At 40.9% G+C, this 20,841-nt stretch overlaps 1 protein-coding gene across 1 annotated transcript in view; it reads left to right on the plus strand.

The window, feature by feature from the left end:
* Window positions 1-3,566: 3,566 nt before the first annotated feature.
* gfra4a (GDNF family receptor alpha 4a) overlaps window positions 3,567-20,841 on the plus strand; it is a 185,603-nt gene continuing 168,328 nt past the window's right edge. Inside the window, exon 1 of the mRNA XM_075448391.1 lies at window positions 3,567-4,190. Coding sequence (XP_075304506.1) covers window positions 4,148-4,190 — 43 coding nt within the window. The 5' untranslated portion in view covers window positions 3,567-4,147. The remainder of the gene's footprint in view (window positions 4,191-20,841) is intronic.

Raw genomic sequence — 20,841 nt, forward strand, 5'->3', positions numbered from 1 at the left:
TGTTCAGACACTAAGTTGATAAATTCTTAGTGCGAAGAATTTGTTATCTTAGAAAGGTATTTAAAGAGAGAGGTTGAAGCTGTTGAAAAGAAGGAGTCTACTGGGGCCTACACACCTTCAGTGGTGTTGCACTTTATGGCATTTCTGTACTGGCTTTGCTTCCAACCTGATCTCGCACAATAATGTGTAATAGCTACTTTAGTCAACACAGCAATACACTGCAGTTTAAAGGCTCAAACATTGTACAATGACTATGTTTTCCTGACTTGTTTTTCTTTCTAAATTTGTGTTGTTACATGTGATGACAGAGGTTTGATGTCTCACTATGTCTGTCACAATGTCCACATTCAGTATTTTGCTCCATGATGATGTACATGTTAAACACTTTTGATTTAGCCACAAATGCTTATCGGAGGGGGAAGTGTTAGTTCACTGAATCCCACCCAAAAGACCTTTCCCACCCAGTGTTTTCCATTGTCCTTTTACCTTTTATGTACTTTGCTTTCACAGCTTGTCTTAGGATTAATTTACATTATTAAGGTAGGATGGTACACAAAAAAAGAAGTCAGGGTTTGAAAATTAGACATGGTTAGAGTTTATACATTTTACCATTCATGGATCGAGGTTCCAGCCATGTCACGTGGAAACTGCACTCCACAAAACAACATGCAAGGGATATGTTGCCATCTCATATCCAACCATTTTTGTGGATTGTGACGCTACTTCATGTTAGAGCCTAAAATGTGTATTGTATGTGATCAGAAATCAGGAGATCATTGAGTAATGAGACTCGGTGGACTTTTGAAAAGCCCTGATAATTTGCACAGTGAAATAAAGAATTTAAATGTAATTATTGTCAGGAATGTAATGCTGAGCACAGCCTTATCTCATATAATATATGCATGTCATGGTTTGGTGCAACTAATGACAGCTTAATGGTTAAAATAAAAACTATACAACACTGTATATAAGTAGACATCATTGAGGATACTACCGTTAACCTCCTGAGTCACGTATAATAGGGGTGGGCGGATCTATTTAAAATATCGATAGTATCGATACTAACATTGGTATTGGGTATTGATCGATACTTGTGTGATGAGATCAAATCATTTTTTTTTCTTTTTTTGGGGGGGGGGGGCTTTTTATGCCTTTAATGGACAGACAGTTGGAGAGAGAGACAGGAAGCAGGGGCAGAGCGATGGGGAAGACATGCAACAGATTGCCACCCCAAAAGGGAAATTTAAGTTTGAAGTCTATTATAAACATTTCTGAGTTCCTTGATAAAAGTATTTTTATTTGCCTGTAAACTTTGTCCTGTGTTAATTATCATCATAAACATGATTAATTAAAGGAAAACTTACGTATTTAATTAAATAATCATAAAAATTCAAGTTTTCATTCAAATTTGCATATTGATGATGCATTCACTTAATAAATTATGATACATTGATCTCCCCTACACAAAAGTAGATGGTAGTAGTAAAGAGTATCGGTATTGGTATCGGTATCGGCAATACTGGCCCTGTATTTACTTAGTATTGGATCAATACCAAATTTTGCAGTATCACACAGCCCTAATGTCTAAGTCCAGTTGAAGGATGCTTCCTCAACATTTATGATTTAGACCAATACTCGAGGAGTTGTTATTTGGACTTTGAGTTTGAAGTGAAACCACTTGTGGGACTGAGACAAGGTGAATAAACCAGAATCCCAGAGCGGAGCGCAGGGCTACAGTCAGCCTTCTGGCATTTGCATGTAACTGTGGCTTTATTGCCAAGCCAGTTTTTCTCCATGTATCTCTGTGAAACTGTGGAAAATCATAATAATGCAAATCGAAGAAGAACTAAGGAGCAGTCATTCATTTGAACACATTAACAACATTGTTCCAGCACCTGGTAACCATGTATTCATGTCTAACCCGGCAGGCATGTCTCCATCATCCTCTCTCATAGCTTCTAAAAACAATCACAAATATTTTAAATGGCGGGACGTGTTTTAGAGCCACAGAGAATTAAGGAGCCGGAGCAGAGGCAGGGATGCAGATGATGTTTCCATCCAAGGCAGGAAAGCGGGGTATCTGATTCAAAGGGCAGAGGTGGGAATCAGTATCAGTTATTTTGTGACAGAAACTGTTATTTGGGAAGGGTGGGGGGTGCTGGGGGAATGGGGGGAATATGCTGGGTTGCTCTTTGATAACGATGTTTTGAAGGCCCCAATGAGAACTGTTCTGTCTTTTCATGGCAACTACAACCAGCTTCCTCATGAGTGAAACTGTTAACTACTGGAAAACCCCCAGGGCACAAAGTCAAACCTTTAACTTTTCCCACATGTTTTGTTTTCTTACTTGTTAAATCAAGAATAAAAGGACATTCCCTTGTTAAGGTTTCACTTTGTGTTCTGTTTTGCTTGCTACACTGTTAGTGTACATATGTTTGAAGCTCAAAGTAATGAAAAGGGGCTTCAGAATGAGGACACAACTCTGAAAATGTCAACAGGGTTAAAAGAAAAAAAATGAGGAAAAATCAACAAGAGGAACTGCTGTTGTCAGTGAGCAACACACATCACTGGCCGTGGAGAACAACTCCTTCGAGGTACATCTCACCCCCTGCAGTCTCTTTCCTTTCAACCCTTCCACTGTCTCAGTACACACAAATCCTCAGAGTTGCAGTGCGCCCACTCTCTTTTTTGAAAAAAGTGAACCACTAAAAAGAAGTCTGTAGTTTCTAAGGTTGCGCAGCTTCATTTATTTATAACAGGAGGGAGATTTGTCTCAGCTTCACCAGCATCAGCCTTTTTGTTTTCTTTAAACAAACTGCACAAAGACGGTTTGGAAAGAACTGTCCGAGATGCTGTGGCCTAAACTTTCCGAGAGTGAGCTTTACATGGCAAAACAACTCCCAACTGAACAACTGCATACAAATTCATTTCTCAGCTGTGAGATTTGAACAGTTTACAAAATAATCAGGCTTCGACTAAATTAGATTTATACAAAATACGCCAAAAACAGCTGTTAGCTCTGTGATATTTAAATATTCTTCATGATAGATATTAGGTGCAGACTTTCTTTTTTTTTTAATAGAGGTATTCTGGGCACATGGGCTATCACATTTCGTGGAAAATAGGTTGTATCTCAAAATAATCGGAGTACGGATTGGCCGAAATGTCAATCACGCCTGCTGTCCCCAAAACCCAGATGAAAATAGATTTTTTTTCTTGGTTATGTTATGAAAGAAGACCAGCATGAGCATATTAGACAGCAGGTAGCTTCAAACAGCCCATGCTGACTGCAATATGGTCTCATTTTTCCTATTAACAGACACCGACTCCGAGTCTGGCTCTGCTTCCACTGTCATCTCCTCTTGTTTCTGTACCTCTAACAGATGTCTGCCTTCTTAATAAGTGATTCTCGTTTAAGTCGACTATGATTGTGCCCCCTCTTATGTTATTTTTTATTTTTTGTGGTGTAAGGGGTGTAGAGGAGGGTGATAACCTACTTTGAGAGATGTGTGGACGTGCACCCACCCGTACAGACTATGCACCATTTTACTCAGGTTTGTTATTTCCATTTTATGGCAGTATGAAATAGGCTATCGATTGAACTTGCCCTATTTCAACTTTGGCCAAGATTGGATTTTTAAACGAGCTGGGCTGGGCACCTCCGTCCGGCCCGCCTGGGAGCAGGACATCACAAAGACCAACCGGCTGGTCGGAGAGCGCAAAAAAACGACGCGCCCGTGATTCATCCGCAGTTTCATCGCTGCGCGCAGGTGGAGAAGAGGAGAGGGAACAGTTGCTCAGGACGGACGACTGAGACCGTCAGGGATGTTCAACGCGCGCAAAGATTTCTTCCGCGTGTGGGACGAACTGATTTTCTCTCCCTCGGTGTGACATTTGATCGGAGCCGTAACCCGTTTTCCTTCTATGACAAAAGTTTGTAAAAAAAAATGCTGCTCTGCTCCGCTGATGTTTTTTCATGCAGTGCTGTGCATTCCGGCGTCAGCGTAAGTGGCCAGTCATCACTTGAGAAATAGCTGCAATTCTTTCGCTCTTAATCTCGGTGCCAATTACAACAGAAGGCATTTTATTCCCGCACATCACCACTCGCCCGGGATTGCATCCATCTGAATTCACGACGCGCTCCATAATGGACTTCCTCGGACTGTACTTTTTGCAGCTGGCTCTCATTGGTAAGTTGATCAACACTTGAAATGAAAACGGACAAACTTGTGCAGAATGGATGTGGTGTTGTGGAAATTGTCGCTGCAGAACGTGTCTGACCCGTTTCCAGACACTGCTTCGTGCTCATTAGGGCTGGTGTTTTCCTACGCGTCCTTATGTGCTCAAAGTTGAAGGATGATATTTGTTCCTGCGGGATCAGCCAGTTGTGCTCATGTGAACGGATGAATTAACAAGGCAAAGAGGAGAGATTCGGACTTTGGACAAATAAAAAGCTTTCAAATATCATCTGATGTGTGAGTGAGATAAAATTAAGGGGAGCAGATTGGCCACATTTTTCTGCACTTAAGTGATGATTACAGAGATGTCTTACAGTTTCCTAAAAGCAGAAAATTGACATAAGAGCAAAAGAAAAGAAAATGCATCCAAAACTGCAACTGCTGCTGTTTTTTGCTTGACTGCAATTATGCCAATGCAGACAAGTGTGTGTCAAACTGTTGGAGTGCGCGCGCGCGCGCGCGCGCGTGCATACACGTGCACTTGTGCACCTGCCTCTGCAGGTGAGCTGTGTTGGCTGGGCGGTGCGCAGTGGAAGGCGGTGTGCGGTGAGCCGCGGTGTTTGTGTGGAAAGAGGCTTATAACGCAACATGGAAAGCGGTGTCCACGGTCAAGTCAAACAGGGAGTTCATTAGCAGTGAGCGCCAACACTGCAGGCACAACAGTACACACACTCACACGGTGTGTGTTTTCTGGCTGCAGATGCTGCACTCTTCATTTGGCCAGGTGGGGCAAGTCATGTTCAATGTCAGTGTGGTTCGCAACTTGTCAAATTCATCTTCCATCTGATTTAGCTGCACTGTGCTTTGCGATATTATCCATGGAGGAATAAACGTCTCTCTGCAGAGCAATGTAGGCTGAAAACAGGACGTGCAGACAGTGGGGGGGTTGTATTTGTTAGATTTATAGCTTAAATGATGAAAGCTCTTCTCAGGCTCCATTTCCTTTTCCTGCAGCTGTGATTTCAGGCAATCTCAAGGTGCGCTGACACAACAGCAGCCCCCCAAGCTGGGAGTCGACTGAAAATTCTGGGGCTCGCAGACAAGCTCTTCCACCACCTCGAACACACACACCCGCAGGGCTCTTTTTCACGCACATGCTGTCAAGCAGTGCTAATATGACCCCCTGTCTTGCCTCACTTTTCACATCATATGTAAAACATGTGCCACTGCACTGGGCTGTCACTCAAGATATGAGCTGGGTGCACGAGTGGAAGCAAGGTGTGTGTGGGGAGGGGAAGCAGTCGCCCCTTGTCTTTTCTCCACAGATATTCTCACCTTGTCAAAGAGATGTGTCAAGGCCTTCTCTGTCAAGGCCTCGTGATCCCGTCCATCAGCCGCATCGGGAGGCAGACACAGAGAGGCAGAGGGGTGATCAAAGCAATGCAGGAAGCTTTAGCCTGCAGATTAGAAAGGAAAGGGAAAGACAAAGGTGGTTGGTTTGTATCCATAGTTCAGGGCTGGGGCTTTCAGTTTGCATGCAGCTCTCTTCTTGGAGCCCCAGCAAATGGAGACATATTACTCTACAACTTTCCAGTATTAACCAAGCATTAAATGCCGCCTGTGGTGTCTGGGTCTGCAGTAATATCCTTCAAATCTAATGAACGTCTCTGAGTTGAAGCGTGTTGTGCAAAGCTGAAGCATGTGAGATTGGCTTGTTGTGTTATTTCATGTCATTAACTTGTGAGCCTGAACTCTTACAATTAAAAAAAAAAAAAGGAGGGGGGGGGGGCATGCACATGTGTTCTTCAGATTGCACTTAGCATAATGTTTTAGTGATTATCTGCCGACGTGGCTCTGAACATTTTGCAGTCATTATTACAATGTGTGGATCAGTTTATCTGCATTTTTTTCTTCTAAAAAAGAATTGCACCCAATTTGAATCTTAAGGTTGTACAAATCGTGGCATCATAGAAAATCGCCTCGTCTTAACTTCTCTTGAAATGAAGCAAATATCACCTTGTGATAAAAATACACATTGACATATTACTGTGTCGTTCTTTATCAAACAAAAAAAATGAGTCAAAATGCAGGAGCAGTGGGTGGAAAGCTAAGCCCCATCCTTACTGCTTTCATACAAAATTAGAGGGTAAATAGGAACCAGGTGCTGCTAATAAAATGCACTTGATTAGTTGATCATCAACAAGTGTGAGCACCTCTATAGAAGCAGATGTTTTGGCATATTGCTGGTCCGGAGCCTTCAGGTGTGTGTTAACACAATGCCAAGGAGGAAAGACATTGGCAATGACCATAGAGACGCAATTGTTGCTGCCCATCAATCTGGGAAGGACTCCCAACTTTCAAAAAATTTGGAGTCCATCATTTTACAGTGAGAATGATTATTCACAAGGGGACAACACTGTAGACAGTTGTGAATCTCACCCCAGCAAGTTCACCCTAAGGTCAGACCTCGCAATGCATAGTGAAATTGTTGGAAAAAAAGAAAAGCTTGTTTGGTAGGGTTGTCAAGAGAAAGCTTCTTCTCTCTAAAAAGAACATGGCAGCACAGCTTGAGTTTGCAAAGTTGCAGCTGAACAAACCAAAAGACTTCTGGAACAATGTCCTTTGGATGGATAAGACCAAAGTGGAGATGTTTGGACATATTGCTGAGCACCACATTTGGAGAAAACCCAAACACAACATATCAGCACGAACACCTCATACCAAGTGTTAAGTGCGGTGCAGGGCTGATGATTTGGTTGTGTTGGTATCCAGCTCCACCAAAAACCAAATGTCTGAAAACTTACAAATAAATTAGTGTTTAAACTTCCTCACTGAAAACAATGGACCCTGAGTCTGGAAATGAAGTTGATGATGATGACTTGGAGCAACTTGGCTGCTGATTACTGTCCTTTATTAGTTATAATTTCAGTGCTCAATTCTCTAGTTTGATTGAATACACTTATAAATGTAGTCCTTCCAATATTTATTTTTTTCCTTGTTTTCAGGATGCAAGGACAGCCTCGGAACTCTGAAAGATTTTAGAAGTTTAACTTCTACTGAAGTATATCCCTATGTCCCTATGCTTTGTTGTGATTTTGTCACAACTTGCTTTTTCTAAAACATGTGATATCTAATCTTTGACATTTCTTTTCTGATATACCTTTTGATATTTGTGTGACTTTATCGAATTTAAAGTAGATTTAGTGATGGGGAAAAAGAGTTGAGGATTTTCTGCTTCAGAAAAAAATCACAGTGTAGCTTTATTGTATTCTGGTGAATTATGATGTCACTTAGTTTAAAGAAAATGGTTTGTCTGCTTCCTCTGAGAGAGATTTCTGTGTGAATGTTGAAGTTACATGAAACACATTCTTGCTTTTAGAACAAAAGCTTTATTCTGATTTGTGCAGGATTTTAGTGATTCACGCAGATATTTTTATTGATGCAACCTTGTGGACTGGAATATTTGTAATCTAACTGATCAACATAACTTTTTTGTCAGAGTCATTACAACATTATTTCTAGGTAAACTTTACATCTACAGTGCCTCCTCTATCTGTCACTGGAAATCTAAAAAAAAAGTGCTCTGGGTTACTGGACAGAGGTCTTACAAATACAAACCAAATGAAAATAAATTACACTCCATTTCCCAAATAGCTGTTGTTAAACTGATGCTGTTTTCAGCAGGTTGTGTATGTGGCATGAAATGAGATTAAATCATTTTGGTAACATAATATCTAAGAAGTATCTCCTGTTTGTTAAAGTATATTTTGGCCTCAGGGGATGTATGGCTTTTGATGGGGTTGCCTCTTAAACTTTGTTCTCAGCTGTACTGTATTTTTGATAAAGGTTGGTCCCCAATACAGCTGCATTTATTTACATATTTGAGTGTTTCTGTTGTCAGACAGTGAAATGAGTCTACATGTTCATTTGCGGTCACGTTCTAAGCATTTCCAGGCTGCTGCCCTGCTCTAACTTTACATCATGTGGTAAAGCCACCATCCACACAAATAATGGCTGTCATGATATGGGCTCTGTTTTCCTTAACAATGATCACTCAAAGAGGAAATTATCACTGATAATGTGAATACCACCCGAACAAACCACAAGGGCAACACTGTGCTTTTACTGCTGCTTTTCTCTGCCACCAAATGAAGCAAATGAGTGGAAGCAGATGGGGATTTCATGCTGCGGGGGACAAACCTTGCTCTTGTGGGGAAACTCTGACAGTGACCGTCCTACATGTTTGCTGCTTTTTAAATATGGTTAAACCTAATGGAAAGTCACCTAGTTGGCAACAGTGATCTGTGTCACTGTGCATGTGGTGCGTTTACTTGACAGATTAAGAGGTCAGACTTCTCTGAGGTTAGCCAGTTAAGCTGAAAAATTGTCTTGATTCTGATAACCAGCCAAGTAATCAGCATATGTTGAAAGACAATATGACTCCACTGTCAGTTGTTGTCATCCCAATAGGCAATGGTAACAGTTGAAGCAAAAAACCGTGGACATTTTGTTAAAATATCGTTCAGTGTTTCACCAGAAAACCTTTGGGCCTTGTCAATCTTAAACATACCAACCACCTGAACATAGTTGTGTACGCAGTTATAAAAGCAGGGGCCACCATGCACCCTGCCATATGAAGCAGTTCAAGGGACCCAAAACATTTCTCTTTAACAATCTAGCATCTGTAGGATGTGCTAAAACAAGCACGATCCAAGGAGGTCCCAACCAACAGTACACAGAACCGAGAGGAGACTCTCTTAGGGTCTGATACTTCAAAGACATCCCTAGAGGTTCCTTGTCCCTGCCCTGATGGGCCAAAGCACTTTGGAGGCATCAGGGACATCTGCACAATATGAGGTGGATGGTTTGTTTGTTTTGTAGGTAGATGAAACATTTTATTTTTTTTAATAAATTCACTCCATTTACAGTCAATCTGAGATCCGTTACTAGAATCTGTTTAAAATGATTGAGCAAAATGGTTTTAACGCTGCAACGTTTTCTTTTTTTCTTTCACAGAAGTTACTCGAACTAAACTGACTCAGACACATTTTTGACATACAATGTTTCATTTCTTTATATTTGGGTCCAAGGAGCCAAACTTTCTTGCAATCTGTTGAAGTGGTCTTGAGCAACAGTTTTTCAGGCTTTCCATTGGTCTGTCAAATTTTTTCATTGAACTTGGGCTGCTTTTTCACTCATTTTGAATTCAGGCCTAGTACCTGAGCATTTCCAGAGGATATTTTGTTTTCTTTAGCCATTTAACACTGACAAGCATGGTAAAGGCACCTTAATCAGGGGATGAACCAGTGTTGTGTCTACACAGAGAACTTATTGTACACCTGAGCCAATACGATTCCCAAAGAGCAAAACCAGGCATATCTTAGCATGGTGTACAATGTGTCCTTAAAAAATTGGAGGAAACTGGACGAGTGAAGGACAAGTGGCAGGCCTAAAAAACTGTCTGCAGTAGATGAACAGTATCTGGAAGTTTACTCTAATAATCATTACCCAACGAAAAAGTAAGGCAAGGAAGCAGGGAGAAAAGGCTGAGCTATGCCAAATGTCTCAAGAAGTTCAATTCAATTCAGTTTATTTATATAGCGCCAAATACAACAAATGTCATCTCAAGGCACTTAGATAATAAAGTCCAATTCAAGCCAATTGGAATTCAATTCATTGTAATCATAATTATTTTCAAAATAATCCAATTCATTCATATAGAGCCAATTAAAAAAACAATTTCCTAGCTCAGGAAACCAACAGATTGCACTGAAACTTCAGTCCAATCTCCCTTCCTGAGCGTGGCTGAGGCGACTGTGGAAAGGAAGGGAGGAATATGTTAATTGTTGTGTGTAATTGTCGGATTGTGATTGGCGGGTCAGCTTATGTATTGCATGTATCTTTGGGGGCTCGTCAGGTGTTTCCGGAATAACAAACAGTTTTTGACCGCTGTGCAGCATTACTTTGTGCTCCGTGCTTATGTAACCATGAGATAAGTTATTTAGAGCATGAGATGCAAAATAAATGGAGTTGTTTGCATCAAAACTCAAAGACAACAGGATTCTCATTCATCCGTGATAGTATGGTTCAAGCACGTCAACTAGGTTTAATATCGAAGTACCTCAGTGGCTTAAAGCATTGGCTTAGCTTCTACATACTGTAGTTCTATTAATGCCTGCACGTTTCAATAAATCTCTGTGCCTATTTCCTGGCAATATATTAAAAAATGAGGGGTGGCTCAAGACTTTTCCTCAGCAGTGTCATGGTTCATTGCTCCAGCAACTGACAAACATGAAGCAACTATTGCTACATCATCTCAACTTCCATTCAGCGACAAGTTTCTTTCAAGATTTGAGGATAACACCAGCTGAGCTCAAGAAGCCTCTATGCTGTATCACAGAGCTGAGGACAGAATTATCTCCAAGACTACATCGAGCCTCTGCAGCAGCTGCTCAAATCTTGGCCTAATTGGTCTCCAAGAAACAACGATGGTGTGTGTGTTCAAAAAAGTGTGCCAAAGATGTTCTTGAAGCAGATAATCTCCCGCTGCCCATGCTTGTCGAAAGAGACCACGTAACATGTCCGCTGCAGTCATAAGATGTCAAAATGTTCATCCAATATTTTTTCTGCTTTTAGCTCAGGTTTGGTCACCACCAAAAGAAATGCAGGGTCAGTAGGGAATAGGGATGAGAGCTTTTTAGAGCTGACTGACAGGTAGAAATTGGCTTATAAGAGCAAAAGGGAAAATGAAGTGTTCCAAAAAGGATGAACTAACAGAAACTTCTCTTTTCCATTCAATGAAGAGTAAATATTCACATTTTTTTTTAGTCTGGGAGACATTACTGTACCTTTTTGAAAGTCACAGGACAGCTATTAAATTCTTGGGGGGATGTCAAAGACATTCCGCTAGCCAAAAGACAAGCACTTCATTCCCCACAAATAGCCTCTTAATTAACAACTCACACAATCTCAGTCAAGTTAACCCACACTCGTACTCACAGAATGGCCTCTAGTGTATCTGAACCCACTTCTTCTGTTGCTGTCAGCAGTTATTTAGCCTCACCATGATGTTTAGTATGAGAATGAATAATTTGCTACTTGCATTTTATGGGCTTTTGCAAGCATGCGCTTTATTTATTGAAGCAAATAACGAAGGCCAAAAATGTTTAATTCATCCTCAGGCCTTTCTCACACCAGATCCTTATAGCTGGTGCAGTATTGCAAAGTTATCTGATTTCCCTTATAGTAGATACTCCTCTGTGCCTTCAAGTACCTCTGATAGAGGGAAGTGAGAGAATATTGTCAGAGAATTACAGGAGCAAACATAACAGGGGGAGAAGGATGGGAATACGAATAAGCCACTTGACAGGTAGAGATGGGATTTTTTTTTTTTTTTTGTGAGGCTGGAGGTGTCACGAGCTTCAGACATGAAGGTGATTCGTATACGTGGCTAACCCAAGCTGAATTACTCTTTGGATCCCCGCTGTGTCAGCTTAATTTTGAGCCTTAAATTTACTTTGCTGCCTCGTCAGAATCCACTTAGAGATTTCTGATTACTGTTCATGTCAAAGACCTGTTGCTCCACATCCCTAAAATGGAGATATAAAGTGATATCTTTCACCATGATTGATTTAATTAGTTAACTTTCTACTGTTTAGATACAACATAATGAGGGGAATGAACTATTTAAACGTTCCCTTTCGGCTATGATTATGAGTCCAAGAGATTTGAACCATAAAGTCAGAATTGCAGGTGGGTTTCATTGCTGTTTAGCTGACATTCATAGCCGGTTGTTTTTTTTGTCGTCTTGCTGCTTTTCTCACTGCCCTCTGCTATCTCTGCCACGACAAGTAACACTGCATGGAAAAGAGCAGATGGATGTAATTACAGGCCATCGGCAGTGAAGAAAAGAGTCAAATTGAGGCCCTAAGATGGAGATAAACATTCTCTGCAACAGAAGGAAGGCAAACTGCAGCACTAATGCTGGCAGGGAAGATTTGGTGGGGTGAAGTTAAAATGACAGTGCTCCTTATTATGTTAAAACCCTGTCATTTCCAGCGGCTTTTGTTGAGGGACGATTATGCCACAGAGACAATTACCCTGCCCTTGCCATGCTGAAAGGATATGGCATTTACTGTCTGCGTAGTCCATCGTGAGACATTTAACTTTGTAATGAAAAGGCTGTAAAGTGGTCCAGGCTGATTGTAAGAAAGCCTAAAAGGCTGCAATTAATCAGTGGGAAACATTTGGTAAGTTTTGGGTGAGGTAGCTTTAAGTTGACCATGCGGAGAGAATAACAACTGGTAATGAAACAAGCTAGCTAGAACTCCAGGCCCTTCAAGCGTTCTCAATACTCAAAGCTGCAGGTCAGTCTGCCCGAGAGTATTTATGTAAAAGGAACTTTCAATATCTCACTGTGATTGGTGTGAACTATTATTCGGTCCTATACAAGAAAGGCTCTTATTACTCCACCATTTTGCTGAGTTGTGCTGGAGGTGACAATCACATTTTACATGGACCCAGCCAAGAAAAAAAATCTCTAATAATTCTAAGGCCTCGATATTCATTCACACAATCCTGTGTATTAATCACATGCTGTCTCTGTGCTAGTCGGAGTATCTGAACATACTGGACTTCATTTATCACTTTTCAAGCCTGAGTACTTGTCCAAGACGACAACAGGACGAATGCAGCTTAAAAGGATTTAAGTGGACTCACCTTTCTTTCTGTCAAATGGAAATCTTTTTAATATTCATGGTCTGACAATCATGATACACACATATACATATATATGTATGTATTTATATATATATATATATGTATATATAAAAAACAAAAAAATCTACGTTAAAAAGTAGTGGTGGAACACATTAGCAACTACACTACAACACTACCCTTGTGAGCATTATTTAAACAGTATTGTACTGCAGAAAGTATTGTGTTGCTAGAAGAATGGTGAGTAAAAAGACAGTTAACAATGGAAGAGAGACATACCATCACAACATTTAAAAATGCAGGTCTTTCCCAATGAGAAATTGCAAAGAAAGTCATGTTGCCAGTGAGCACAGTTTCCTTCACCATTAAAAGGCCCTCAAAAACTGGGGGATATTCTGACAGGAAGAGGACTGGCAGACCCAAAGTCCCAACAGAATCACAGAAGACAAGTTTCTTAGAGTCAACAGCTTGCGCGATAAACGTCTCACAGGACAGCAGCTTCAAGCAAAGCTTAATATTGGTCGTAGTAATCAAGTCTCAGTTTCAACTGTGAAGAGAAGACTTCGAGTTTCAGGTTTGACGGGTCGAGTTGCAGCAAGAAAGCCATTGCTAACACGTCAGGATAAAAAAAAAAGGCTTGCCTGAGCCATGAAACACCACCAATGGACTAAAATTGTTCTAAAACTGTTGACCGGTAGTGTGTATGTGTCCGTAATTAGAAAAATAAACAAAGTAGTTCCATTAGAGTTCTTCACCATACCTAAAAAGTTTGATCAAGTCTGTGTAATTATCTTGTAATTTGGATTTCAAAAACAAAACCAGCACAAATATGATAGTACAAATGAGTCTGCAGACAGAGTGCCTGCACACTTAAATGAGCTGTTAAACCTGGCTAAAACCATGACCCCAATAAGAGAGCTGTCAGTGGAAACAACGGAAATAATTAGAAAACTCCATCAAGAAGGTAATTCAACTTGGAGTGTGGCCTTAGACGTTGGTTGTTCCCAGTCAGCAGAATTTGGCGCAACAACAAATAAAATAAGTAGGTTATAAAAGGGAAACATACAGGTTGACCAAGGAAGATGTTAAAGCTCCAGGACAGATAACTCAAATCATTATGCCATTATTTTATTGATATCAATATCAATAAAATAAAAAAAATGCACTGCTAAAGAAAAGAAAAAAAATGTGACAAAACAAAAGTAAATGTTTCTCATTGAACTGTAAGAAACCAGCTGAAGGAAATAGGATTTACATCCAGAAATCCCAAACATAAACTATCACTAATACCGAAACAGAGAAAACAAGGTTAGTCACAGACTGGATGATTAGATGAAAGTGATATTCAGCGATGAATCACCAATCAGCTTTCGACACGGAGATGGTGCAGGAGCTTTTGTTTGGTGCAGGTCCAATGAAACATGCAGCTGACTGCTGGAAGAAAACAAGATCATTTCCACGGTTATTGATGACATTGGGTCAGTGTAAGGTTGAGACCAGGAAGGATGGCAGTCGTCAGCTCTACAGTAAATTAAAGTAAACTTTTCAAAGACATCAACTCAGTTAAACGGCCAGCAAATAGTCCGGATCTCAACCCCATGCTATTTTTCTAAGTTTGTTTTACAAAGCTGTAACATTAAGTTAATGAATTAAATTCCGTGCCTACCACAGCTCTCATTCAGGTCAGGTCATATTAAACCTGTGACTTGTCATCTTTTCCTGTGAACTCCCACCAGTGAGAGCAGGCTGCACGGTCTGGAGCAGGATCTGAAATGGGATGACGATGCAGCTTCATCTGCAGGGGCTCTGGGATCAGGGGAGCTAATTGGTTGCTAATCAGAGCTGCAGTTTCTGTGATGGCGATCCGCTCAGTCTGTTGAGAAAGAAGTACAGAAACAGTGTGAGATTAAGATTCAGGGATCATGTGCAGGGCCGGGCCGTTGACTGACTAAAGCGTCAGGAGGCGAAAGAGCCTGGGGATGTGCAGGAACGGGCCAAATCGCTGCAGGCGATCCACCCAGCCTGTCTCTGATATGTGCCAGATAGCTTTTCCAGGGGCTAATGAAAAACTTTGCAGCTCGAAACTCTTGCATAGTTTACAGTCTGTAGTCTGCTGTGGGCCACTACGCTGTTTTCTTTTCTTTCTAACACGTTCCACATCATCAACCAGGCAGATGGGAAAATGGACTCACGGAAAAACTTGAAAAATGTGCAAGGATTGAGAAAGACACAGTTGGCAGAAAAAAGTTGGCAGTTATAATCTCTCTGTCCTGTTTCCCAGAATAGTTACCACTCTACATTTAATTAGATTGCTAAGATACAGCGTTGAGCTGATTCTTCATCAGAACCATATGTTACACAGTATCAGTTTGTGTTTTTGGGGCGTTTTGCGTACTCTACCACATAATACCAACTTGTCATTTTGATCATTTCCAGGACACTTTACGCTGAATTAACAGTAGCTTAGTGATTTTATAAAAAATTTTTTAAGATAATTCTGGTTTTGTTTCTGTGTAGACATCATTAGGTGACTGGCAGTTTGAGGGGTTGAAACATTAATACAGTAGTATTGTGAGAAACTGCAAAAATGAAAATGATCCTTGGTAAAATCTTGGGACATCATCACCTAAGTTTATCTGTGACTTCCAAGATGTCCAAAGTTGATGTCTAAATATCCAGTCTACAAAGTCTAAACGCTTACACTTTAAGCTGCAAACCTGAGGCTAGGAAGTACTTAGAACCAATGTTGACTTGTTGGGTAGTGCTCTTTGTATGCACTTTAAGAAAATGTTAGTTAAGTTAGACAAGTTACCTTAGTAGGTGGAGAAGTTAGTAAAAGAAAGGTCAAGTGAGGAACCGTGGCAAGCCATGGGCGGGAAAGCCACAAGCTGTGTGGACTGTGAGAGCTTAAGGAAAAGAGAGCTGCAAGATCCAGGGGCCTGGAGAGCCCAGAGCTGGGCTGAGCTAGCCTGGGAACCAGAAAGCCAACCACCACTGCTCTTCTGATATTGTGGAAAGTGTATACGTAACCATCTGATACATTGACTTCTATTTGAAATTGTTTATTGTAGCTTCCTCTTCTTCAGAATTGCAGTGTGCTCCAAACGTTTATGGCTGAAATGACACAATATTTCAAGTGCCAAACGGAGTACAGCACAAACAGAGTCACAGCAAACAGGCCAGGCAGCGACATCAGCTTGTGAGTGGGGCAATATTAGCATATTCATGTGAAGTGTTTCTTAGGTCAAGGCAGGATCCTTCACAGCTACAGTTCGAGAATGCCACATCATAAAATCTCACCAAAAACCTGCTCTGATGTCGAGGAGAAATTTCAAGGACATTTGTGTGTATTCTTGAAATTCTCAAAGCACACACAGTCTTTTGGACATGTCAAAGATGCTGCAGATGGAAGATGGAGTGAGGTTGGCGCGACATGCATTTACATTTTTGTCTGCTTGTTTTCACTGTTTTTGTCGTCTCTGTTTAGTGGCTGGCATCGTAATGTATATATGTATTATACAAATGTTACCGAGATGGCAATCTGTTTAAAAACATCAAATTAATTCATTATGAAATTCATCTTCCTAGAGTGTTCAACTCTGCCCAGACAGGCTTGATTACTATTAAAGCTGCAGTGGACGGTGATAACCAGAGCATGAAAAGGATAGATTTTTAGACCGCAAAGTCAAAAAACTCCATCTCCTAAGATCCCGCTAATTCACCTCTACAATGTGGCACAGCCAGTCAGCTGGAAGAGCAACAAGTTAGCCTAAAACCAGAAACTGGGACAAATGCAGTCGCTGACAAGCAGTGTAACTGCTTAGCTGCGCTGAAGAGATAATAATAATAAAAGAAAAACAAATTACCCACAAAACAAACCAAAGCATTGCCTGTTCATCAGAAAAACAGCAGCCATTCTGTCATTTCTTAGCCCGTGATATTCCTGGAGTTGTAGCCATCGTGGAAAAACTAACTTGACGTTGACTCTGCTTTCACCTCTTTCTTTATCCAAATGTTTTGAAGTTGTAGCCTTTTTTGATACGGTTTCACTTTTCTCGCCTCCCGTAGCGATGCTTGACGGTTTAAGCTGCTGCTCTTTCTCTGCCATGACTGTGCTGTCTGTTCCCGCAGCGCTCTGTGGATGCGCTCAGGTGATGCGCTCAGGTGATGCGCTCAGGTGATGCGCAATTAATGTGTCATCAGGTCTTTACATTTGGGCTGAATGCAACGCATGAGATTTTTTTCTGTGGAGAGAACATAAACGCATTGTGGAAATTATAATGATTTAAAAAAAAAAAAAAAAAGTTCTGCCTGAAGTCAAAAAGCGCTACTGCTTAATCTTAGGGGAAATGCATGACAACATAAAGAGAGCCAAGATGATAACAAGTTTAATGTTGGCATCATGTTTAACTGCTCTTTTTATGCTATAAATACATGTATGTCCTGCAGACACTGAGTTCCATGTGAAAATCTTGCACAGCTATTTTGTAGGTCTCCACATAAGCTGAGAAAAAGACGGGTCAACCCCTTCCTATCTCTGCTGAGTGGATCATCTTCCTTTAGCTAAGCTGATAAATCCTGCCTTCAAGCTTCTCTTGACCCAGCACATCTAAATACATTTTTTAAAAATTGATTTCAGAGGGTATTTTTAGAGTGTCATGATTGAGATTCTTCACATTAGGTAATGAGGAATAAGTTGCTTTCATTACTTTCTGTGATTTCACCAGATTGTATAGATGTGGTTTTTAATTTCTCAGAGCGTGACCAGGAAGAGGTCTTAGAAGGTACTCAGGAGGAGGTTATTTTATGGCTTTTCTGCTAACTTTGGAATCAACCATTCTGCTGCTTTCCACGTGACACGTGCAGTTGAGTGAGGATCGAGTAAAATTCTCCCACAAGTGATATAAAAGATAAAACCTTAGACGTATTGCTTTCAACATGTCTTATAGCTTTTTTCTCTCTTCTTTTAAAGCAGACCTTAAGATAAGTCGAGCTGTTACACCAGAGGTAGGGAAGCTTAGTAACACCGGAATGAATGTGAATAGGATTTGGTGGCAATGAAAGGTACAAAGTGGTCTAATTAAGTCTCTCTCGATGAGAATTTAATTTCCCCAGGCCTCATGGCATCCTGTCTGTGACAAGAGAGCCTCTCTTTGTCTTCCTCTCAGCAAATTGCAATTAGTCAGTGGGTGTTTGTTGGCATGCTAGTCCGTCACATTTAAAGCCTGTGTTTTAAGGATGAAAGTGGCAGTACATTGACTTCAGGCCTTTCGATGGGTCCTATTTGGAACAATAGACAGTTGACAGATATATTAATTTTTCTTTAAAGGCTTGCTGAGTATTTAGAAACAGGCCCCTTGCAACCACACAGCGCTCCTTGTTTTTCAAAAATATCAATATTACTCATGCAGCTCTTTGGGCCTCAGCAGAATTCTCCGGCCATTTAGAGTTGAGATCCTCTGCAAAAGAGGTTTTCAACTCTTGAAAATTGATCAGATTTTCTTCTGGTGTTTTCCAATAACTGATTGCTGTGGTATGGCTGTGTGCGAACAAGGTGCTTTTCTTTTTCAGTAACAATAGTAAGCAGCTTGGAGATGACAAATGGGAGCAGCAACAAAGCCAAACACTGCTTTGGAGGAGGACAGTCAACACCTACACCTATTTTAATCCCATTCGTGGGCTGCAGCAGATGTAAGAGAAAGACCATCGTTATGCGCCGCTGCTGCCTTGAAACACAAAGAAATGCACGCGCATGCTGTTTTCTTCTTTCTTCAAAACTGAATTGCTGTTTGCATTGGACAATGTCGGCCCAGCTTCCACCATCTTCTGCTGTGACTTCAGAAAGCCTTATTTATTTACAGAAGACTTTTTTTCTGACACACTCTCTCATGTGGAACACTGAATATGAGATATAAAACCCATCTGCCTAGTGACTTCAGGCGATGGCAAGATCAAACAACAGAGTGAGGGGAAGAGGAACTGAGAGACCAGAGGAGAGGAAGAAAACCAAAGACAGTGTCTGGGTCTGAGTCCTTTCCAGATGATTGCTGGCTTGCCTTCATCCCTGCAGTCACGTCTCATCTCTAGGTTTAATTAGCTGCTTTTAACTCAGTCTGTTGCCCTCACCCCCGTTTTCCACGTGATTCTGGATCCTCACTCTCAAGGGCTGCAGGCCTTGCTGCTGAAATGTGACCCAACCTTACTACCACTGATCTGAGGCCGCCCAATATCACGCCGTCACAGATCTAATTTTTTCGATAATCCACCATATCATTTACCATCAGATGGTCAAGTATTGGATTTCTTACCAGTCTTCAAGTAGCTTTTAGAAAAGTCTTGGCTCTTTGAATGCCATCAAAGTTCTGGCACTTATATCGCACTAATAGTGCTGCTGTTGTTGAGTGAAGGAGTTATTGATAGATCACCTCTGAGGTCAGTCTTTTTCACATACAGCTTGATGATATCAGAGTAATGCAAGTCTTAAAGTCTTCCTAAAAGACAGCCCAAAAAGTAAAGTTGAGCTTGGGTAGTGCTTTTGCAGATTGGCTTTCCCACAAAGGCAGCAAAAAACGTTGAGGGCCCTTCCTCACCTATCAAGTGTTGTGACCTCTTGTCTGATCAGCAACCTGAACAAACCCAAGGACCCATGTTCACAGCACAAAACAAGATGCTGTCCGATCTTGATAACAACTTGATTGGATGAAAGTCATTGAGCCGCAGAAGAATTCTCTTCAGTGTATCCAGCCTTCGCAGGGTTCATGAGGTTTCAGCTCCCATCAATAACGTTTAAGAACTCACACAGTGGACCAGTTCTCTAGTGTTCTGGGAGTTAAGTTGTAGTACACGTCTGGGCAGAGAGGGGCGCCCGACACACTTCATCAGACCAAGAGGCTGACTGGTCAGGGACCTAAGAATCTGCCAGGGCCAGAGCCATGATGGATTACGAGGCATGACGAAGGTTTTATTGAAGCTTGGTCGATCCTGACAATCAAAATGAATGAGACCCTTTACATCTGTGGGTTCCGTTCCTCCCCCAGTCCCATTTTTATCCATTACTCATTTACATAGAGCAATAATGTTCATTCAATTTCCTCCTCTATCAATTTGGAAATGTGTCTGTTAAACTGAATTAGGAAACACTTTAACAAAAACAAAAGAAAAGAGAGGGAAGCATATGGAATTATGCAAACATGCATCTCAACTGAAGCAGATCCTCTTGATTAGCTAAACGATACATCCACCCTCCTACTATTCACCCTTTGATCATTTATACAGAAATGACAGTTTTTCTCTTCGTTCACTAATATCAACCACACAATGTGTTCTCAAATTTTGAAGTGACTGCTTACCTGATTTGAACATTGTATAGTAGACAATCGTCAAACAGACAATTACACAGTCTGTCATCTCTGAAAATGGGTTCCAAAGTTTATAATCCCTCACAATGTTTAAATGTTTGTTTCTTTCCCTCAGTGGTAACTTGGAGGTGCAGAGTTTTTTTTTTTTTTTTCTTTGTTGATGGACTTCGAAGAGGATACAGTCATGTGTGTTAGATACAACCGATAATGGCCTTCCTTTGTGTCAGAACAACCGTACTGGATGCAGTAGCTTTGCCAATTGTCTCCATTTTTGGTGCCAATCGGTCCTTATTAGATTCAGCATTCAAAGCCTTTTCTAAAACAGAAATGACAATCTCACAATATGAAAACTTAATTGCAAGTCCTGTGTTTACAACACACTCGCAGAAGTCTGTCAAACTGTCACCAATCTTTATCTTTTCATTGTACCCAGGAATAGAAGCTTCCTTTTCTTTTTCTCTTCATTTTTATATGTGCTTTTGGAAACAGAAATAACTTCTCAGTGGAATGCAGTAGCCTAGCATTTGATACATTTGCCCTGAAAAGAATACCAGTCACATTTAAGGGAAGCATTTGGAAGTCAGAGGGTA

Source organism: Odontesthes bonariensis, chromosome 17 (assembly GCF_027942865.1).
Source record: "Odontesthes bonariensis isolate fOdoBon6 chromosome 17, fOdoBon6.hap1, whole genome shotgun sequence".
NCBI lineage: Eukaryota > Metazoa > Chordata > Actinopteri > Atheriniformes > Atherinopsidae > Odontesthes > Odontesthes bonariensis.